Source organism: Vulpes vulpes, chromosome 1, assembly GCF_048418805.1.
Source record: "Vulpes vulpes isolate BD-2025 chromosome 1, VulVul3, whole genome shotgun sequence".
In the NCBI taxonomy this organism is placed as follows: domain Eukaryota; kingdom Metazoa; phylum Chordata; class Mammalia; order Carnivora; family Canidae; genus Vulpes; species Vulpes vulpes.
The window spans coordinates 192,983,206-193,001,756 of NC_132780.1; the positions used below are offsets into that span (position 1 = coordinate 192,983,206).

General features: G+C 41.0%; 1 protein-coding gene across 1 annotated transcript in view; it reads right to left on the minus strand.

Annotated features, from left to right (window-relative positions):
• Positions 1-476: 476 nt before the first annotated feature.
• The window catches only part of PDSS2 (decaprenyl diphosphate synthase subunit 2), a 253,935-nt gene continuing 235,860 nt past the window's right edge, over positions 477-18,551 (minus strand). The window contains exon 8 of the mRNA XM_026005773.2: positions 477-2,359. Within this exon, the coding sequence (XP_025861558.1) occupies positions 2,201-2,359 (159 nt within the window). The 3' untranslated portion in view covers positions 477-2,200. The remainder of the gene's footprint in view (positions 2,360-18,551) is intronic.

Consider the following 18,551-nt stretch of genomic DNA (forward strand, 5'->3'; position numbering starts at 1 on the left):
GCCCGCCCCCCACCCCCGTGTCCCTCATGAATAAATAAATAAAATCTTAAAAAATAAAATAAAATAAAACTGGAGAGTGAACTGGCCAACTTGTTAGGTCTAACTAAAGCCTGCCAGCAGGCTGGGAAGTGGGAGCTCTGCTGAGCAGGGAAGCCGGAAAGACAGAGGCAGGGTCGTCACTCAACACTGAGGGTGAGACACCTGAGCCAGGCTAGGAAAGGTCCCTGAGAAAGCAGAAAAGCAGGTGCTGACACAGAGGAGTCCAGGATTACAGGCCGCACAAAAGAGAGCTAGGAACACCTAGGCCTAGACTGCGAGGCCCTGCAGGAGGAAATCTGCCCTGAGGTTTTAGGCCTTCCTCTTTAGCCTCTCTCCAGGTCCCAACTCTCCTCCTCCCTGAAACTGAACATGGCATCTTTGTGGTCCAGAGTCAGAAATGGCAGACTTTTAGAAAAGAAGACAAAGCTGGAAGGGACTTCAGACATTCTCTCATTTATTTAACAGATGAGGAGATGGAGGCTCCGAGGGGAGTGACTTGCTCCAGGTCACACAGCAAACCAGCTGCTAAACCAGAATTCGAAGCAGCCTAGGACCCTGCCTTATAGTGCTCCTCCATCTGCTTCATAAAACCTACCGCGTGGGGTGAGTTCCTGCACAGCTAGAGAACACAAGGCACGTCTCCTCCTTTGCGGAAGTTAATGATTAAAACCCAGTCTGATCTCAAGCATCTAACCAAAGTTACTAATTAAGCCAATGTCTGTGAGAAAAGGCCATTTCAAACAGAAAAGTGTTCTCTTAAGCTAAATCTACAGGCCTTCAAATTGTCGTGGTATAAACTGTACAATCATATTTAAAGTATATTAAAAATATTTCATAATACAATACCTTAAACCTCTGAAGCTCACGTTTTCTCTTCATTGAATGCCACATGCAGGGTCCTGATGAAATGGTTTCGTAACTTTGGGGGGAAGGAATTTAACTAAAATAACTTCACTTAGTGTTTGAGTGAAGGGGGTAATAAAATCTGTTTGCTGTGTTCACTGTCTCCAGATAGGGCTGTAATTACACCACATAAGGAAGAAAGGTAGCTGAGTCCCAATCTAGATCATTTATGTAAACTCAGCCTTCTTGTCAACGGTGTTCTCATATTGCATGCATGCAAACCACAAAAATCATCTCCTATGAACCACAGAGAGACAGTGTCTGATTGCAGGCCTGTGAGATTGCTTATATTCTTTCTGTAATTGGATGTCTGTGGTTCAAGATCAAAATTTGACATTCTGAATTAAAAAAAAAAAATCACCAGTTTATTCCCCAGAACAACAGTTTTGCACGTGACACTCGTAAAAGTTAAAGGTATTCTCTACACCAAAGTATGACAAATGAATGCATTGGACTTGAAAAGAAGCATCTTGTTTGGCTTAAAAAAAAAAAAAAAAAAAGTTTGGTTCTTTGAAATGTGTTTGAAAAACATTTGTCTTCTAGAAAGAAAAGCCATTCCTATTATAACCAAGTTAACATTTGATAACATTTTAATCTCCTACTTCAAATATTTGGCATTATTTTTTCAGCAATTTTTCCTAAAAAAAAAAAAAATCTTACAAAAAACGATGAAGCGCAAAGTATATTCATACTGTACCTATAAATACAGAGACATACTTGCAAAACAAAGCACAATTTTTTCCCGTAATCATCAACACTACCCTCCATTATGACAAATTGGTCACTAGTTTTTGATTTGACAGTCCTCCCTGGCTGGCACTGATGTGTTCCTCTTGACACCTGCAGCTTCCAGCATGCTCTGTCCTCTCTAGAAGGAAAACCACAGGCCACCGCCCTGGCGCCATCCCTGGCTCGGTCCAATCAATAAGGACTTATTTCCTGTCCATTTGCTGAGGTCACAGGAGCGAATCTCATTAATTATTTCTGCTACTGCAGCCTCAAGTGTGCTTCTGGCATGACAAGTGAAAACTGCTTGACCTTTTTTTTTCTTCTAATTTTGTTTGTAGCAGTTCCAAAAAGAAGGCAGTATTCTTTTAGCGATGCGATAAGAGGAAGGAAAAAAAATGTATTAGGTTTTTAAAGTCATTAACACATTCCGATATTTCAGTATGAAAGCTCGCTTGCTCTCTCTCTCTCTCAATCACCTCGTTCCCCAGTTTTTGCCGCTAACGAACAATAGTGTCTTTTTAATTTGGTGTCACGAAAATCTGGTCACAGCAAACACAATGTTTTCTAAAGCAGATCTGGCCTCCGAGGGAGGAAAGCTCTCCAGGGCCTCCAGTGCCTTGTTTCCATGGTAACGACACAGGTCAATAGCTGAAGTCACACCTTTGCCAGCTTTGATTGTTTCTCGCAACTGTTAAGAAACAAATGCACAATAAAAGTCAGTTTTTAAGGTCCCACAATTAAATTGGGGAGGGGAGGTGGAAGACAAAGAAGGGGGGAGACAGTGGAGACTCGTTGTTCCTGCTACGCCCTTTTGAGGTAAAGAGGACACCATTCCCCAGTGATTTTGAGGCACGAACATTCCCTAAGGCTGCTAGGTGTCTGCGCTCCAGAGCAGCACACAATAGGCTCCAATCAGCCTAATTACACCTCCTCCCCGACTCCCACCCCTCGATATCTTGAAATGTGCCCTGCTGGGGGCTGGTGGTAATGAAGGCAGAGGGCATTTCCATCTCTGGCATTTTAATTCAGCAGCCTAATAGTCTTCTGTGAGGAGGGCTTCATTAACATCCTACTTAGCAACTTTTTTTTTTTTTTTTAATGCTGTATGCTGACAGGGTAGGGCCCTATGAAAATTCAAGAAAGACACCTAGTTTAGATCTGCACGCTCCATTTTTAAAACTAAAAGGTTCTGTTTGGGAAGAATGAACTGAAACCCACCTTTGTAGAGAGTAAAGTAAACTCTTGCCAACTGGAGTTTATTTCTCATCCCTCTTGTTGACCACCGGGAAGGACCCACCAAAGAGTTACACGTTGGAGGTGAAAAAGATTTATAATGATTTGGTCAGTCCGCTTCCCCTTCCTCCAGATCCATCTTCTCTTTCTCAGTGAACACCTCTGCCTAACTCCCTAAATCAGAAACCCAGGGGTTCCTCCTTCATGCCTCATTTCCAGTCACGCACCATGGCTGTACCAAGTGCGCTCATCCTGGACTGAACTTTCTGGCCCCCAGAGGCTGGGTGGGGTGGAAGGATGAGTTTTAGTCCGTGAGCTGCTTATGATGCAAGTCACTTCTGGGCTGCAGCCAGAATTAAACCATCCAGTGAGTCCCTCCAGAGCTTTCCCCCTGGCCTACAGACCGGCCATATCTTCCTGAGTGACCACACCGAGTGCCCCAGTCCCTCTCCAACCTGCATGGGAGATGAGGTACACACATCTTTGTTGTCTGAGGCCACAGAGATTGTGACGTGGTCTCTATCCATGTTGACTGCAAGTCCTTGCTGCTCTATCTCTTTTAGAGCTCTCAAATTCATCCTCTGCTCTTCATTGTCACTGCCACTACATTAGTTCAGGCTCTCGTCATCCCTTGCCTGGGTTGTTTTCTGCAGCCACCTCCTAAAGAGTCTTCCCACCACCAGTTCTTTGCCCTGGACTCCATCTGTCATGCTGCCAAGGAGAACTTTAGAAAATGCAAATGTGATCTTGCTTAAAACCCTTCACTAACTTCCAATAGCCTTCAAGAAAAAAAAAAGAGTCCAAGCTCTTTCACGAGGTAGGCCTGGAAGTCCTTTCCTGATCTAGCTGGTAAGAACCCAGCCTGTTTTTACCCCTGTTCCCCCTTTCATCATTATTTAGGGAAACTGCTTGCAGCAATCATCTCCCCTAAGGTGGTTCCCATATTCCCCACTTCCTTCAAACTTCCCAAATTCCACTTGAGCAGAATACCCTTGGCTGGGATGAGAGCCCCTCTTCCTTGGGGCTCCTCGAGTCCCCTGTGCGTATCTGGAGTATAGCATCATTCTACAGTGTCGTACTTCGACTCTCCATTCCTGTATCTATCTCTTCATTAGACTTTTAGTACCGCATCCTGCATGTAACTTAAAGGAATAAAAGAAACAACCTGCTTTATTCCTCTAATTATACAGATGAGAAAACAGAGGACCAGAGTAGTTCAACAGCTCACTCAAGATCACAGGTGGAGGGTGGCACAGTTGTGGTCAGAAGCCAGGGTTTCTAACGCCCAGTCCAGCAGTACTTAATTACTGTACTCTCCCAGAATCTCGCCACCCCACTGGTATTGCCACACTGCGTATGAACGTCAGGACTATTTCAGCCTAGGATTCCCTGGACTCGTGCCAATCACTGAATGCATGAAGGCACCAAAATAGTGCTGCATATCAGAGGCAGCCAGATTCAAACTCCCATTCTAGCTTTATAATCTTAGAAAAACCATTTAACTGCTTAGGATAATATCAGTCCCTTGTAGGACTGTTGGCGGCGGGAGGGGAGGCGGGGGGGAGCTACCCAAGACAGCACAGAGTGCCTGACAGTGTCTAAAACACTACAAATATTCAGAATGACTTAATTCTTCTTCCTCCTCAGGCCCTTAGAAAGCTGATCCATTCAGAAGATGAAGTCTATTTTAGCTTGATGCATAACAACCTCAAAGGTAGTTGGAATTGGAGAAAGAAAGAAAGAAAGAAAGAAAGAAAGAAAGAAAGAAAAGGGGGGAGGGAGGGAGGGAGGAAGAATATGCTATTTGCATTATCTTTTTTTAAAAGACTTTACTTATTTGAGACAGAGAGCGAGAGAGAGCACAAGCTGGGGGAGCAGCAGGCAGAGAGAGAGGGAGAAGTAGATTACCCACTGAGCAGGGATCTCAATGTAGGGCTCGATCCCAGGGCCTTGGGATCATGACCTGAGCTGAAGGCAGATGCCTGACTGACTGAGTCACCCAGGTGCCCCTGCTGTCATTATCTTTAATTACCCCACATCTAAGTTAGACAAGCCAACATTCTGTATTCTAGACTTTTAGGTTGGGACCTATAGGCATGTGTATAATAAGTGCATGATGGATTTCAATTTGCAAATATTAACTGACACCTATTATGTGAAAGGAGTACGATGATCCTTCTCTGCTTCATGGATCAGGAACTAATTAAGGGTATACTGTAAAAAGCAGCAAAACCAAGGGACAAACGTACGGCTATGGACAAAGAAATGAGAGATCAACTTTAATTAGAAGAGATTCAAGAAGATCTTATAAAGTAGGTGAGATCTGAGGCATGTCATGAGAATGCTGATAAGTGGTCATGGGGTTGAGGGTAGCAAGGGAATTATATTGAAAGAGAACAGCCTGAGCAAAGGCACAGAGGAGACCAGAATACAGTGTCCAAGGAATAAAGAGATTGGTGTGACAAACCTTAAAGGAGTAGGTATTAGGGGATCCAAGAGGGCTCTGAAAACTACGCTAAGAAATTTGAATTAAGGGGTGCCTGGGTGGCTCAGTAGTTGAGTGTCTGCCTTTGGCTCAGGACGTGGTCCCAGGGTCCTGGGATTGAGTTGTGCATTGGGCTCCCCATAGGGAGCCTGCTTCTCCCTCTGCTTGTGTCTCTGCCCCTCTCTCTATGTCTCTCATGAATAAATGAATTAAATCTTAAAAAAAAAAAGAAATTTGAATAAAAAAATGTTTGATTATCAAATATTTTAAAAGTACAGAAAAATTCAAAGACTAGTACAGGCAAACTATGGTCCCAGGGCCAACTTGCACCCCCTGTTTTTATAAATCAAGTTTTGTTGGAAGTATCCGTGCCTATTCTGTTCAATATTGTCTATGGCTGCTTTTGTGTTCTAGTGGCAGAGCTGCAGAGGTGAGTAGCTGCCACAGAGGCTGTACTGGGCTGCGGAGCTTAAATTACACTTTAGTTTTTACAGAAAGTCTGCTGACTCCTCGACTAGCACAACGAGTGATCACATAATCTTCTACCAAAAGTCAACAATTGTCAATGTTTTGCTTTTTTGTTTTATCTACCTGCATGTACCTGTTTTCTCAACCATTTGAAAATAAGCTGTGGGCAGTGGTATGATGGTAAATTACCTTTCTAGGGGAGGAAAAAGACTTTGTTAGTAGCACTTGCAGATTTTTGTGGTACAAAAACTCCCATCATGGATGATTTCAAGCTACCAAGGGTTGTGGAATCACAAAATTCTGAAATATTTGACAATAGGCTCTGAGCTGGTAGGACTTGTCTTGGACACATGTTGGGCTGCAGGATGCTTCACCCTCGTTTTGACATGCAGCTCCTAAGAACATTCCCCTACATAGCCAGAATATTATTTTCATAACTAGGGAAGTTAATCATAATTCTCTATCATTCTGTAATACCCACGTGCAAATTTCCCCAGTTGGCTCTAAAATGTCTTTTTTTTAGTCTTTTATTTTTTTCCCAAATCACGATGAATCCTGGTTCACACATCACATTCATTTGTTATGACACTTTAATATTTTCTCCCCCATGATATTGCCATTTCAAAAGGACCAGACTGTGCTGTGCAATGTTTTACATTCTGCATTTCTGTCTCTCTCTTTTTTAAAGAGTTTATTTATTAAAGAGAGAGAGGTCTCACCCAAGCAGGGGGAGCAGCAGAGGGAGAAGGAGAAGTAGGCTCCCCACTGAGCAGGGCGCATGACTTGGGGCTCAACCCCAGGACCCTGGGATCATGACAAGAGCCAAAGGCAGATGTGTAACAGACTGAGCCACCCAGGAGTCCATTTTCTCTATTTCTCTGATTGCTTCATTTAGTTTGTTACTTCATAAATTTAATTCAGTAGGCCCAACTGAATGTTTTTTTTTTTTTTTTTTTAAGAATTTTTATTTATTCATGAGAGACCCAGAGGGAAAGGCAGAGACATAGGCAGAGGGAGAAGCAGGCTCCCTGTAGGGAGCCTGATGTGGGACTTGATCCCAGGACCCTGGGATCCCAACCTGAGCCAAAGGCAGACACTCAACCACTGAGTCACGCAGGTGTCCCAAAGGCCCAACTGAATATTTGATGGTGACCTGTAAGATACTTAATTCTTATAATGAAAGGTAGTTCAGATCAGGGCAAAAGAGCATCTAGGAGGATATCACTGAATATTACTCAAGCCCTTAAAAAAGTTCATTTCTCTCACCAAACACTATTGTACTTCCAGTTAATACTTAAATCTTCTCTCTACAGAATTGTGCTTTGCATAGCTTCCATGAGGAAAATGGCCATTTCATGATTCATCAGTAATTTAATTCTTCACAGAAGGTACTATTCCTCACAGACAGCTACATAAATTTTGACCAACAAAACCTAAACTATTGGCTCAAAAGAAATCCTTTAGATATTATTCATAGGCCATAAATAAGACTCATTTTTACTATATAATATATTAGAATAGGCAATGGGTCTATCCTGACCAAACAATCTCATCTTTTCTAAATAAATGTGATAAAAGACATATTAAGTTGGAATTTCTAAACTTGGCTGGTCATAAGATTCACCTGGGGAACTTTGCTTTTTAGGTCATTCCAATGATTAGCCAGATTTGGGAGTACCTAACTTTCTGGGGTACATATTTTGAGTTACTATGGGTTGAGGGGTGCCAGGGTGGCTCAGTCAGTTAAGTGTCTGCCTTCAGCTTAGGTCATGATCCCAGGGTCCTGTGGTTGAACAGGAGGGGCGGGGGTGTCTCAGGCCAGCAGGAAGTTTGCTTCTCCTTCTCCCTTTGCCTGCCAATCCCCGTTTGTGCTTTCTCTTTCGCTGCCAAATCAATCCATCCATCCATCAATCAATCTTAAAAAAAAAAAAATCAAAATAGTTGGGTTGCATTTATACTATTTTGACCACACTTCCAACTGGCAGTCTTGGCAATGATCAAATTCAATTCAGCCACCACGTATTGGGCATGTATATGGCCTAGGTGTATAGCAGGGGTGGGAGATACAGAGACTAACACAGTTGCTGCTTCCCAGGGCCACTTGTTACGGGGGTGCCCTAGGGTTGTAGAACTGAAGGGGGTTGAAAGGAATACTGAGGGACTGGACCTACAACCTTTGTTTTATTTTTTTATTTTTATTATTTAAAGATTTTATTTATTTATTCATGAGAGACACAGAAAGAAAGAGAGAGAGAGAGAGAGAGAGAGAGAGAGGCAGAGACACAAGCAGAGGAAGAAGCAGGCTCCATGCCGGGAGCCCGACATGGGACTTGATCCAGGGTCTCCAGGATCAGGCTCTGGGCTGAAGGCGGCACTAAACCGCTGCACCACCCGGGCTGCCCTACAAACTTCGTTTTAATAGTTGCCAGAGATAACATCGCAATTAGAAAAATTCTTTCTGCTTCTACCTTCACCTACATTTTGACTGAGCAAAGCCCAAACTAATGCATAGACAGAACTTTCCATATTAGGATATGGCTAGTATGGTATGCCCTCTGGCCTTTATGGCTTGAAAAACATTTTAGCCGCAGGATAAATGACAAAAAAATACAAAAAGGTGAATTACCAGTCTGTATTTTACTTCTCTGATATAGCACTTTAGGGCACTAAAATAATTAAATCTCTAATTAAGTCAACTGAATAATTGTATAAGTGCAGCATCACCTGCAATAAATTAAGTCCAAATCCCTTGCTAGAGGATCCAATTAAAGATATTAACACAGAGATAAAAAGATGCAAAGTACTTAAAGTTAAGTGCATTATTATTTAACATTTATTAAAAGGTGTTATTAAACACCTTTTCAGTGATAAATGTTGTTTTTATGAAACCCTTTGAGAAATCATTATATGCCTGTGAAAACTATTTGGTTAAAAAATTCTCTGAAATATTAAAGATGAGCCCATGCCATGACATCTAAGCAGCTTTAGCAGAAGTGGCAGCCACTTCTCTCTAATGAAACTAAAGAAAAGACTTTAAGGGGGAATCCCTGGTGGCTCAGCGGTTTGGTGCCTGCCTTCAGCCCAGAGCATGACCCTGGAGTCCCGGGATCAAGTCCCACATCGGGCTCCCTGCATGGAGCCTGCTTCTCCCTCTGCCTGTGTTTCTGCCTCTCTCTCTCTCATGAATAAATAAATAAAATCTTAAAAAAAAAAAAAAAAAAGAAAAGGCTTTAAGACCTAGAAGAAACCCCATCCCGATCTTATCTTCTCACCTCATTTTGTAGGAGAAGATATTGGGATGAGATCGGCTAAGTGATAAGAGCCAACAGCAAACTTGAGAAATAGCCTGGGTTTCATTTCCACACATCCAGAGCTCTTCCCCTCTACAGTGCTGAACAGAATTGGAGATAACCCCAAGCTTTCTTTTGCCCAAACAGATAGAGTGCTATAGAGAATGGGGATGCTGAAACTCATCTGGAAAAGAGGGTAGACCTTGTTCTGTAGAAACTGTATAACAGAAAGAGAGTATAAAAGCAATAAGCTAAAGTTTTTTTTTTAATTGTTGAAAACATCTGGATAAGGATAAAAGGAAACAAATGGAAGCCATGCTTTTATGGAAAGAGACCATACGGTAGAAGTGGATCATGCTTCCCTAACAGGGATTATGAAGCTGGCAGTAACGTAGAACGAGTTTTACTAAAACTCACGTTCTAACACTTGATAAATTCCTGGGGTGCCTGACTGATAATCTTAGGCATCAGAAGACAGAATAAGCACTTTCTGCTTCAGTATGTCAACATAATTGGGTGTAAAAGTGATAGAAATTTGGTGCACACACGCGCACAAAAAGTAATGCCAACCTAGTATTAGCATCAGTGAAAGAAAGGACCAGCAGGCACAGACCATAAACTGGGAAAGCACATTTAAAAATTAATGAAAAGACTGCCATGATTCCAAGAGATCATAAATAGAAATAGTTCAAGGGTGATGAGCGCCTCTGAGAAACTAAATTTCAACAGTGGTCATGATTAATTATGAAAGAGACCAAAACAAATGGCTACAGAATAAGCTCTCTTGGGGCTCAGATTCAAAAAGGCCCAGGTGTAAAAGGAGAAGCATATCGTCTCCTCCATTGCTGAGCCCCAGCTGAGCACCTGCTCTGCACAAAGCTCCACTGTGGAGAGAGGATGCTACCCTCGATTTGAAAGAGCTGACAAAGGAGAGGTACGAAGCTGTAAAAATTGTGTGGGATTCCAACCATAAGTCTGTACTATCACCAGGATACTTGTCACATATGTTTTCAAAGTGCCAGTCCTCACAGAAAAATGTTCAGCAACAACCTTGTCAGAATCTGCTAAAGACTGATGAGGGTGCACAGGGGAAGGAGATGATGACAAAAAATGAGGCATCCAGATATAAAGGCTGTATGTCAAATAAGAGCAAGTGTGTTCAAAGAGTTGCAAAAGACAATGTATCATTAAGAGAAGACAAAGGAAACAGAACAACTAAAGACTAAAGAATGGGTTAAAAAATTGTAAAGAGAAAAATAAATTCCATGAAGAGGGGCCTTTATGGATGAAGCATGCATTCGAGCAGCCCGTTACAGGTTGTCAGGGAGGCCATAAGGCAGCTACCAAGCTGCCTTAGTGCTGGCTTCTGGTATTGTTTGCGTTTCAAGACCACCACCACTCCCATTCCAAATACAGGATCATCCTCTAGGACAAATTGCTGTGTAGCACCCCACTGAGCCTCTTCCCTGCCGGCAGCTCTCTCACTCATTTTGTCTGATGCTCCTGTCGACACTTCCCTTCTCTCTCTTTCTCCTTGCTCTGGAGACCTAGTTTCCAGTCTAGGTCTTCACAGAGACATCCACTCACTTCTGTCTTCTTTATGCTTATGGTGCACATAAATGTTCTTCCCAACTGCTGAAAGATGTAGGAAATCTCAAAGATGAGAGATTCAACTACCGAGTGTCTTCAAACACAGGACAAGTGAAAAGGTGAGGACAGAGGTGCATCTGGAACAAAGACCAGTGAATTTATGGACAGTGATGGCATAATTACAAATAAAGTTATCAACCAGATTGGGTCTGTGAGCTCTAGACAAAAGGCAGTGGTGATTGCAGCCCCGGGTCACAATGAGCGAATCATTACAAAATATTCTCATTTCTTCTTGTGATATGGCCACTCACTGTTAGCCTCAGAAACAAGACAAAGAGATAAAGATACTCTAAGATACTCTAAAGATAGAGTATATTTGGGTTTTTAGAATCTTAGTCCTTTGTGGATAAGACAGAGAAATGGAGCTCTGGATTGGAGTATGATAATATGAGTTCAAATATATAAAACAACTACTCCTAGAAAATGTTTGGTAGTGGATTTGTTTTGAGCAGAAAAGCAATCTCTAGGACTCAATATTTGGTTTCGTCTTTTCAGTAAATAGTGCTGAAAAAAATGGAGAGCTATATGCAAAAGAATGAAACTGGATCACTTTCTTCTACCATAAATAAAAATAAACTCAAAATGGGTTTAAGACCTAAATGTGAGACATAAAACTGTAAAACTCCTAGAAGAACGCATAGGCAGTAATTTCTTTCACAGTGGCCTTAGTAACATTTTTCTAGATATGTCTCCTCAAACAAGGGAAACAAAAGCAAAACTAAACTACTGGGGTTATGCCAAAATAAAAAGCTTTTGCACAGTGAAGAAAGCCATCAACAAAAACAAAAAGGCAGCCTACTGAATGGGAGAAGATATTAGTAAATAATACATCCAATAAGGAGTTAATATCAAAATATATAAAGAACTTATACAACTCAACACCAAATAATCTGATTAAAATTGGGCAGAGGACCTGAATAGACATTTTCTAAACAAGGCATCCAGATGGCCAACAGACATGAAAAGATGTTGAACATCACTCATCATCAGGGGATGCAAATCGAAACCACAATGAGACATCACCTTACACCACTAAGAATGGCTACTATCAAAAAGACAGGAAATAACAAGTGTTGGTGAGGATATAGAGAAAAAGGAGCCCTCACACATTGTTGGTGGAAATGTTAATTGGTGCAACCACTGTGGAAAACAGCAGGAGTGTTCCTCAATAAATTAGTAATAGAAATACCATATGATCCAATAATTCTACTACTGGGTATCTTTTGAAAACACTAATTTGAAGATATACGCACCCCTGTATTTATTGTAGCATTATTTACAATGGCCAAGGTACAAAAGCAACCCAAGTGTCCACTGATAGATGCATGGATAAAGAAGATGTGGTACATATATGCACACACACACATACATACATTCACACACAAATATTCCTCAGCCATAAAAACGAATGAGATCTTGCCATTTGGGACAACACAGATGGACCTAGAGGGCATTATGCTAAAGTGAAGTAAGTCAGCAGAGAAAGACAAACACCATGTGATTTCACTTAATCTAAAAAAAATGAAATAAGCAAACAGACATCAGGAACAGACCCATAAATTCAGAGAACAAACTGATGGTTGCCTTAGGGGAAGAAGACTGGGGGACAGGCAAAATGGGTGAAGGGGAGTGGGAGATACAGGTTTCCAGTTATGGAATGTTTAATAGAGTAGGTCCAGGATATAAAAGGTACAACATAGGGAATACGGTCAATATTCCCTATGGGAATAGGGTATCATAATGGTGTTGTATGCTGAGAGACGGTGGCTACACTTGTGGTGAGCGTATCACAACACAGAGATTTGTCAAATCACTATGCTGTACACCTAAAATAATGTAACATTGTGTGTCACTAAACTTCAATAAAAAAAGAAAAACAAAACAAACACCCTAACCTGATTTCTTTCCTTTATCACAGTTCTATGGATTACCTGAATGAAGATGGAGAAGAAATACATACTAAATTTTAATTTTCTGATGTCATAGAGCCAAGAGAGAAAGCTAACACATGGATAGCATCAAAATTTTAGTGGTTTTGGGATGCTTGGGTGGCTCAGTGGTTGAGCATCTGCCTTTGGCTCAGGTCATGATCTCGGGGTCCCGGGATCGCTTCCCACATCGGGTCCCTATAGGGAGCCTGCTTCTCCCTCTGCCTATGTCTCTGCCTCTCTCTCTGTGTCCCTCATGAATAAATAAATAAAATCCTTAAAAAAAAATCTTAATGGTTTTGACATGTTGAAGAAAGACCGATACTAGTGAGATGAAATATAACACAGGATAATTGTATAGTTGTACATTTAGGTTTCAAAAATTAATTGTAAAAGTGTAAGCCTAAATTTGGCAGTGATTCATAAATAAGTGTTGAGAATCTTTGATAACCACATTCTTTATATAAGCCAAGACTGTGATACAGATTAAAAAAGAAAAAAAAAAAAAGCCCAAACACAAACTCTGACAGCATCAACAGCTGTACATGTTCAAAACAGAGGCCGGAAAATGGTCACACTATACTGTTTGATGGTCAGTTCATGTTTAGAAAACTATGTTCAGTCCTGGGTGCCATGGTCATGTGTCAAGAGGGGCATTCAGAATAGACTGGATTTAGTATTAGGATGAAGAAGTATTTGGAAACATGCCATCTAAGAATGTTTAACCGGGAGGAAAGAAGTAAAGGAGGAGACGAAAGCCATCTTCAAATATCTAAAGCGATTAAATGGAAGACAGAGCAGTCTTCCATTTCTTTTTTTTTTTTTTTTTAAGATTTAATTTATTTATTTGATAGAGAGAGAGCACACAAGCAGGGGGAGTGGCAAGCAGAGGGAGAGGGAGAAGCAGAATCCTCACTGAGCAGGGAGCCCGATGAGGGGCTCCATCCCAGGACCCTGGGATCATAATCTGAGCCAAAGGCAGATGCTTAACTGACTGGGCCACCCAGATGCCCCGGAGCAGTCCTGTTCTATCTGCTTCAGGAGACAGAACAAAGAGCAAAAGGTGAAAGTTCTGGGAAGCAGATTTCAATTACAAATAAGAGAGAGAGTTTTCAAATAACTAGAGTTGTCTAACAACAGAATAATTATTTTTGGCAAGCTCTGAACCCCCTATTTTTGGAAGTCCTCAGCCACTGGATGACCACATCAGAGAAAGTATGAATAAAATTCTTAGCAGATGTGGGAGGTGGAACAGGGCAGCCTCCAAAGTCCCATTCAACTCCAAGATTCTAGCTGTTAGTGCTTCAATTGAAAGGTCTTCCCAACTTCTGAGTGGCAAGACTTGGTACAAAAGGAAAAGCTATAATTAAAACCTTTCTCTAACATGATAACCATATTATGATAAACAAACAAATTGCAAGCAACATAAAAGCATTCCTTTTTACTTAGAACAAGGAATTATTTCCAAGAGTTTACAGAAAGTAAGTCTACTGGGGTGCCCGGGTAGTTGAGTTGGTGAGCCTTCGGCTCAGGTCATGATCTCAGGGTCCTGGGATCGAGCCCCATGTAGGGCTCCTGGCTCAGCAGAGGGCCTGCTTCACCCTCTCCTTCTACCTGACCCTCTGCCTGCTTGTGTGCTCTCTCTGTGTCAAACAAATTAATAAAATCTTTAAAAAAAAAAAAAAGAAAAGAAAAGAAAGAAAGAAAATCTACTGATTTATTTTTTTAAAAAAGATTTATTTATTTATTCAGGAGAGACACAGAGTGAGATGCAGAGACACAGGCAGAGGGAGAAGCAAGCTACCTGCAGGGAGCCATGTGGGACTCAATCCCAGGAACCTGGGATCATGACCTGAGCCCAAGGCAGATGCTCAACCACTGAGCCACCCAGGTGTCTGGAAAAGCTACTGATTTAACTAAGTATCTTATTTCACCAGAAGGAAAGGAGATGGAAATAGAATTTTTAGTTACTTTCTCAATCACATGAATTCTTGTGCAAAAGCACAAGAACCAGTGTGCGTCCCAATGTGAAAATGGCCATAATAACAATATTAGCAATAACAACAAAGACAATCTTATAGTACTTACGTGTGCCCAGATACATATATCTTCAATCCTTATAACAGCCCTATGAGGTAGGTGCTAACATTATTCTTATTTTACAGACGAAGAAACTTATACAAGAAAAGTACCTCAAGGTAACGTAGAAGATAAATGCTGGAGTCAAGAATCAAATAGTTCTTGCTTAGGGTGCTTGGGTGGCTTAGCGGTTTAGCGCCTGCCTTCGGCCCAGGGCGTGATCCTGGAATTCTGGGATCGGGTCCCACATCAGGCTCCCTGCAGGAGCCTGCTTCTCCCTCTGCCTGTGTCTCTGCCTCTGTGTCTCTCATGAATAAATAAATAAGATCTTTAAAAAAATAAACAAATAGTTCTTGCTCTTAACCAGCATGGTATAATGCCATTTATTTCACTCTTACATGAATTGGGAAGCATTTCAATTTCATTTGGGAAGAGAACACCTATCTATGTCAATAATGTCCTTTCTAAGCCTGTGCACAAGGGCAAATTTTTTCACTATACATAACAGACTTTTAAAAATACGTTAAGTCAAATAACTTTGGAAAAAACCATATTTATAGAGATGACAAAATTTTGAAGCCATCATTATATTAATCCTGCACTTCTATTACAATATATACATTTTTAAAAAACCATAACTAAAAATGCCATATGGCTGCAGAACAAATGTCAATTAGAATTGGAAGTGGAAAATTTCCACATTTCTGCTAAGAAAAAGGCCATAAATATTTTAATTGATTAAGTATATTCTTCAGGTCATACTTTCTTTTTTTTTAAAAAAAAACAGGCCCTGAATAAGGCTCAGATAATCATCACATCCACTATTGAGCCACAAAAAGAAACTAACATATTTTTACTTAAATCCTTAATAATGAAAACTTATTTTTTTTAATTTTTATTTTTTAATTAATTAATTTATTTATTCATGATAGTCACAGAGAGAGAGAGAGAGAGACAGGCAGAGACACAGGCAGAGGGAGAAGCAGTCTCCATGCACCGGGAGCCCGATGCAAGATTTGATCCCGGGTCTCCAGGATCGTGCCCCAGGCCAAAGGCAGGCACCAAACTGCTGCGCCACCCAGGGATCCCATGAAAACTTATTTTTACCAAAAATCTCAACCAAAGACTCTGACTACAGTCATGGTACTTGGGGGTTTCACACAATCACAGGACATCATTACCTCATGTTATTCTTACTATTCTTTAAAACCAGGGTCGCCTGGGTGGCTCACCGGTTGAGTACCTGCCTTCGGTTCAGGGTGTGATCCTGGAAACCTGGGATTGAGTCCCACATCGGGCTGCCTGCATGGGGCCTGCTTCTCCCTCTGCCTGTGTCTCTGCCTTTCTCTCTGTGTCTCATGAATAAATAAATAAAATATTTAAAAATAAAATAAAATAAAACAAATCTCAGGGGGCGCCTGGGTGGCTGAGTTGGTTAAGTGTCCACCTCTTGATTTCAGCTCAGGTTATGATCTCAGAGTTGTGAGATTAAGCCTTGCATTGGGCTCTGTGCTGGGCATGGAGACTGCTCAGGATTCTCTCTCCCTCTCTCTCTGCCCCTCCCAGATCCCAATGCACACACACCCTCTCACAGAAAACACACACACACACACACACACACACAAATAAAAGCAATCTTAGGGTTCATCATGCTACATTTAAATCATTGGATGGGGTGCCTGGGTGGCTTAGTCAGTTGAGCAGCCGACTTGATTTCAGCTGGGGTCATGATCTTGGGGTTGGGGAATCGATCTCCAAGTGGGGCTCTGCACTCAGTGGGGAGTCTGCTTGGGGATTCTCTCCCTCCCCCTCTGCCCCTCCCCTGGCTGTGCTCTTTCAACAAATTAATTAAACAAATAAATAAACAAACAAACAAATAAATAATTAATCTTAAAAAAAAAAGGTCATTGGATGAAGGATTAAGAACTTTGATTTGACAAATATAATTTAGCCCATAAGTTAACATTTTTCTGTTCTCTTATAAAACATTATTTTTTTCTTTTCTAAGATAGCCTGGGAAATTCCTGTAATATGCATGGAGCTTTAAGATGCTTTTTAATAAGTTCTATTTATTATTTTGCAGAATTAAGATCATCCTTTATAACTGTATGAGCATGTATAACACACATGACATTTGTTACACTACTCTCCTTTTCCCTTGCTGAGTCCCAGGACTTGCAGTCCCTGGAGGTGAGAGGTAAGAGAATAGGGGAGCTATACGAGGGACAAATGCTACTCCTTCCACAGATGGCAGTCTTTCAAGGGCCTGGAGCAGAAACTCCCAGATGAAGCCACACAGGAACCTTTTTAAATCTAATATGGAAAAAAATAAAAATAAAAAAAAAATAAATCTAATATGGGATTAGGTGTTCTCCTCCTAAAACTGGTTAATCCATTTCTGCTGTTTTCTAATAATATGAAAAACAATTGTAGAGAGGCAATAAGCAAACGTTAGTAGAGAAACTCTGGCCCTGGACATGTGATCCTGGGCAAGGTGACATCTCTAAACTCTCACCTGTAAAATTGCAAAGATCATATTTATACCACGTGAATTATCATGAAGAACAAATAAGATGATGTATGGCAAATTACTTTGACATCAATAAAATGCTATTCAGGGCGCCTGGATGGCTCAGTTGATTAAGCATCTGCCTTTAGCTCAGGTCCTGATCCTGGGGTCCTGGGATTGAGCCCCATGTTAGGTTCCAGCCCAGAGTTGGGCTCCCTGCTCAGTGGGGAGTCTGCCTCTGTCTCTCCCTCGGCCTGCCACTCTGCCTACTTGTGCTCTCTAATAAATAAAATCTTGTTTTTTTTTTAAAGCTTTTATTTATTTATTCATGAGAGACACAGATAGAGAGAGAGGCAGAGACACAGGCAGAGAGAGAAGCAGGCTCCATGCAGGGAGCCTAATGTGGGACTTGATCCCAGGACTCCAGGATCATGCCCTGGGCCAAAAGGCAGATGCCAAACCACTGAACCACCCAGGGATCCCAATAAATAAAATCTTTTAAAAAAATGCTATTTAAATGCAAGACCTGAAGAGGAAGAGAACATGGAGTTTGTTATAGAATTTAGATGTAATATTTACATAATGCACCTGGCTTTAATTACAAACATTCATAGACTACTTTACATAGATTCATGAAGTTGTTTTAAATATTTTAAGTCTCTGTATTATTAGTGAATTGGAAATATGCTTGTGCTTAAAAAATGAATCTCCAAATCACCCTGACCATTTAAAACTGGATCTATTCTTCCTAAAAGGAAAAAAACAAAAACAAAAACAAAAAAACATGATAAAGACAGGTTTGGTCTCATGTTTCTTTTTTGTTTTTGTTTTTGTTTTTGTTTTTTTGGTCTCATGTTTCTTGCTTTCTCCACACATTTCTATTAGGCTCAGTCTTGATGGTGTATGGCCTGGCTGATAGTGAGATTTCAGTCTGGCCATACCACCCTGAGCACACCCCAGTTGCACCCAATCTTGGAAGCCAAGAAGGGTCAAGCCGAGAGAGTACTTTGGTGGGACAGTAAGATTTGTTTCTGAACTGACACCAAGGCCCAGCCTCTTACCAAAGTAAATTTAGGAGTCCACGCTGTGGGCTACTATCCACAAATAGCTTCATAACCAAATAACTCATTTCATACAAATTATCATGTTTGAATATACATATATATATATTCCTATTATATATATATAGATAACCTGAATATGTACATATGTATAGTTTAGTACACACACATATATAC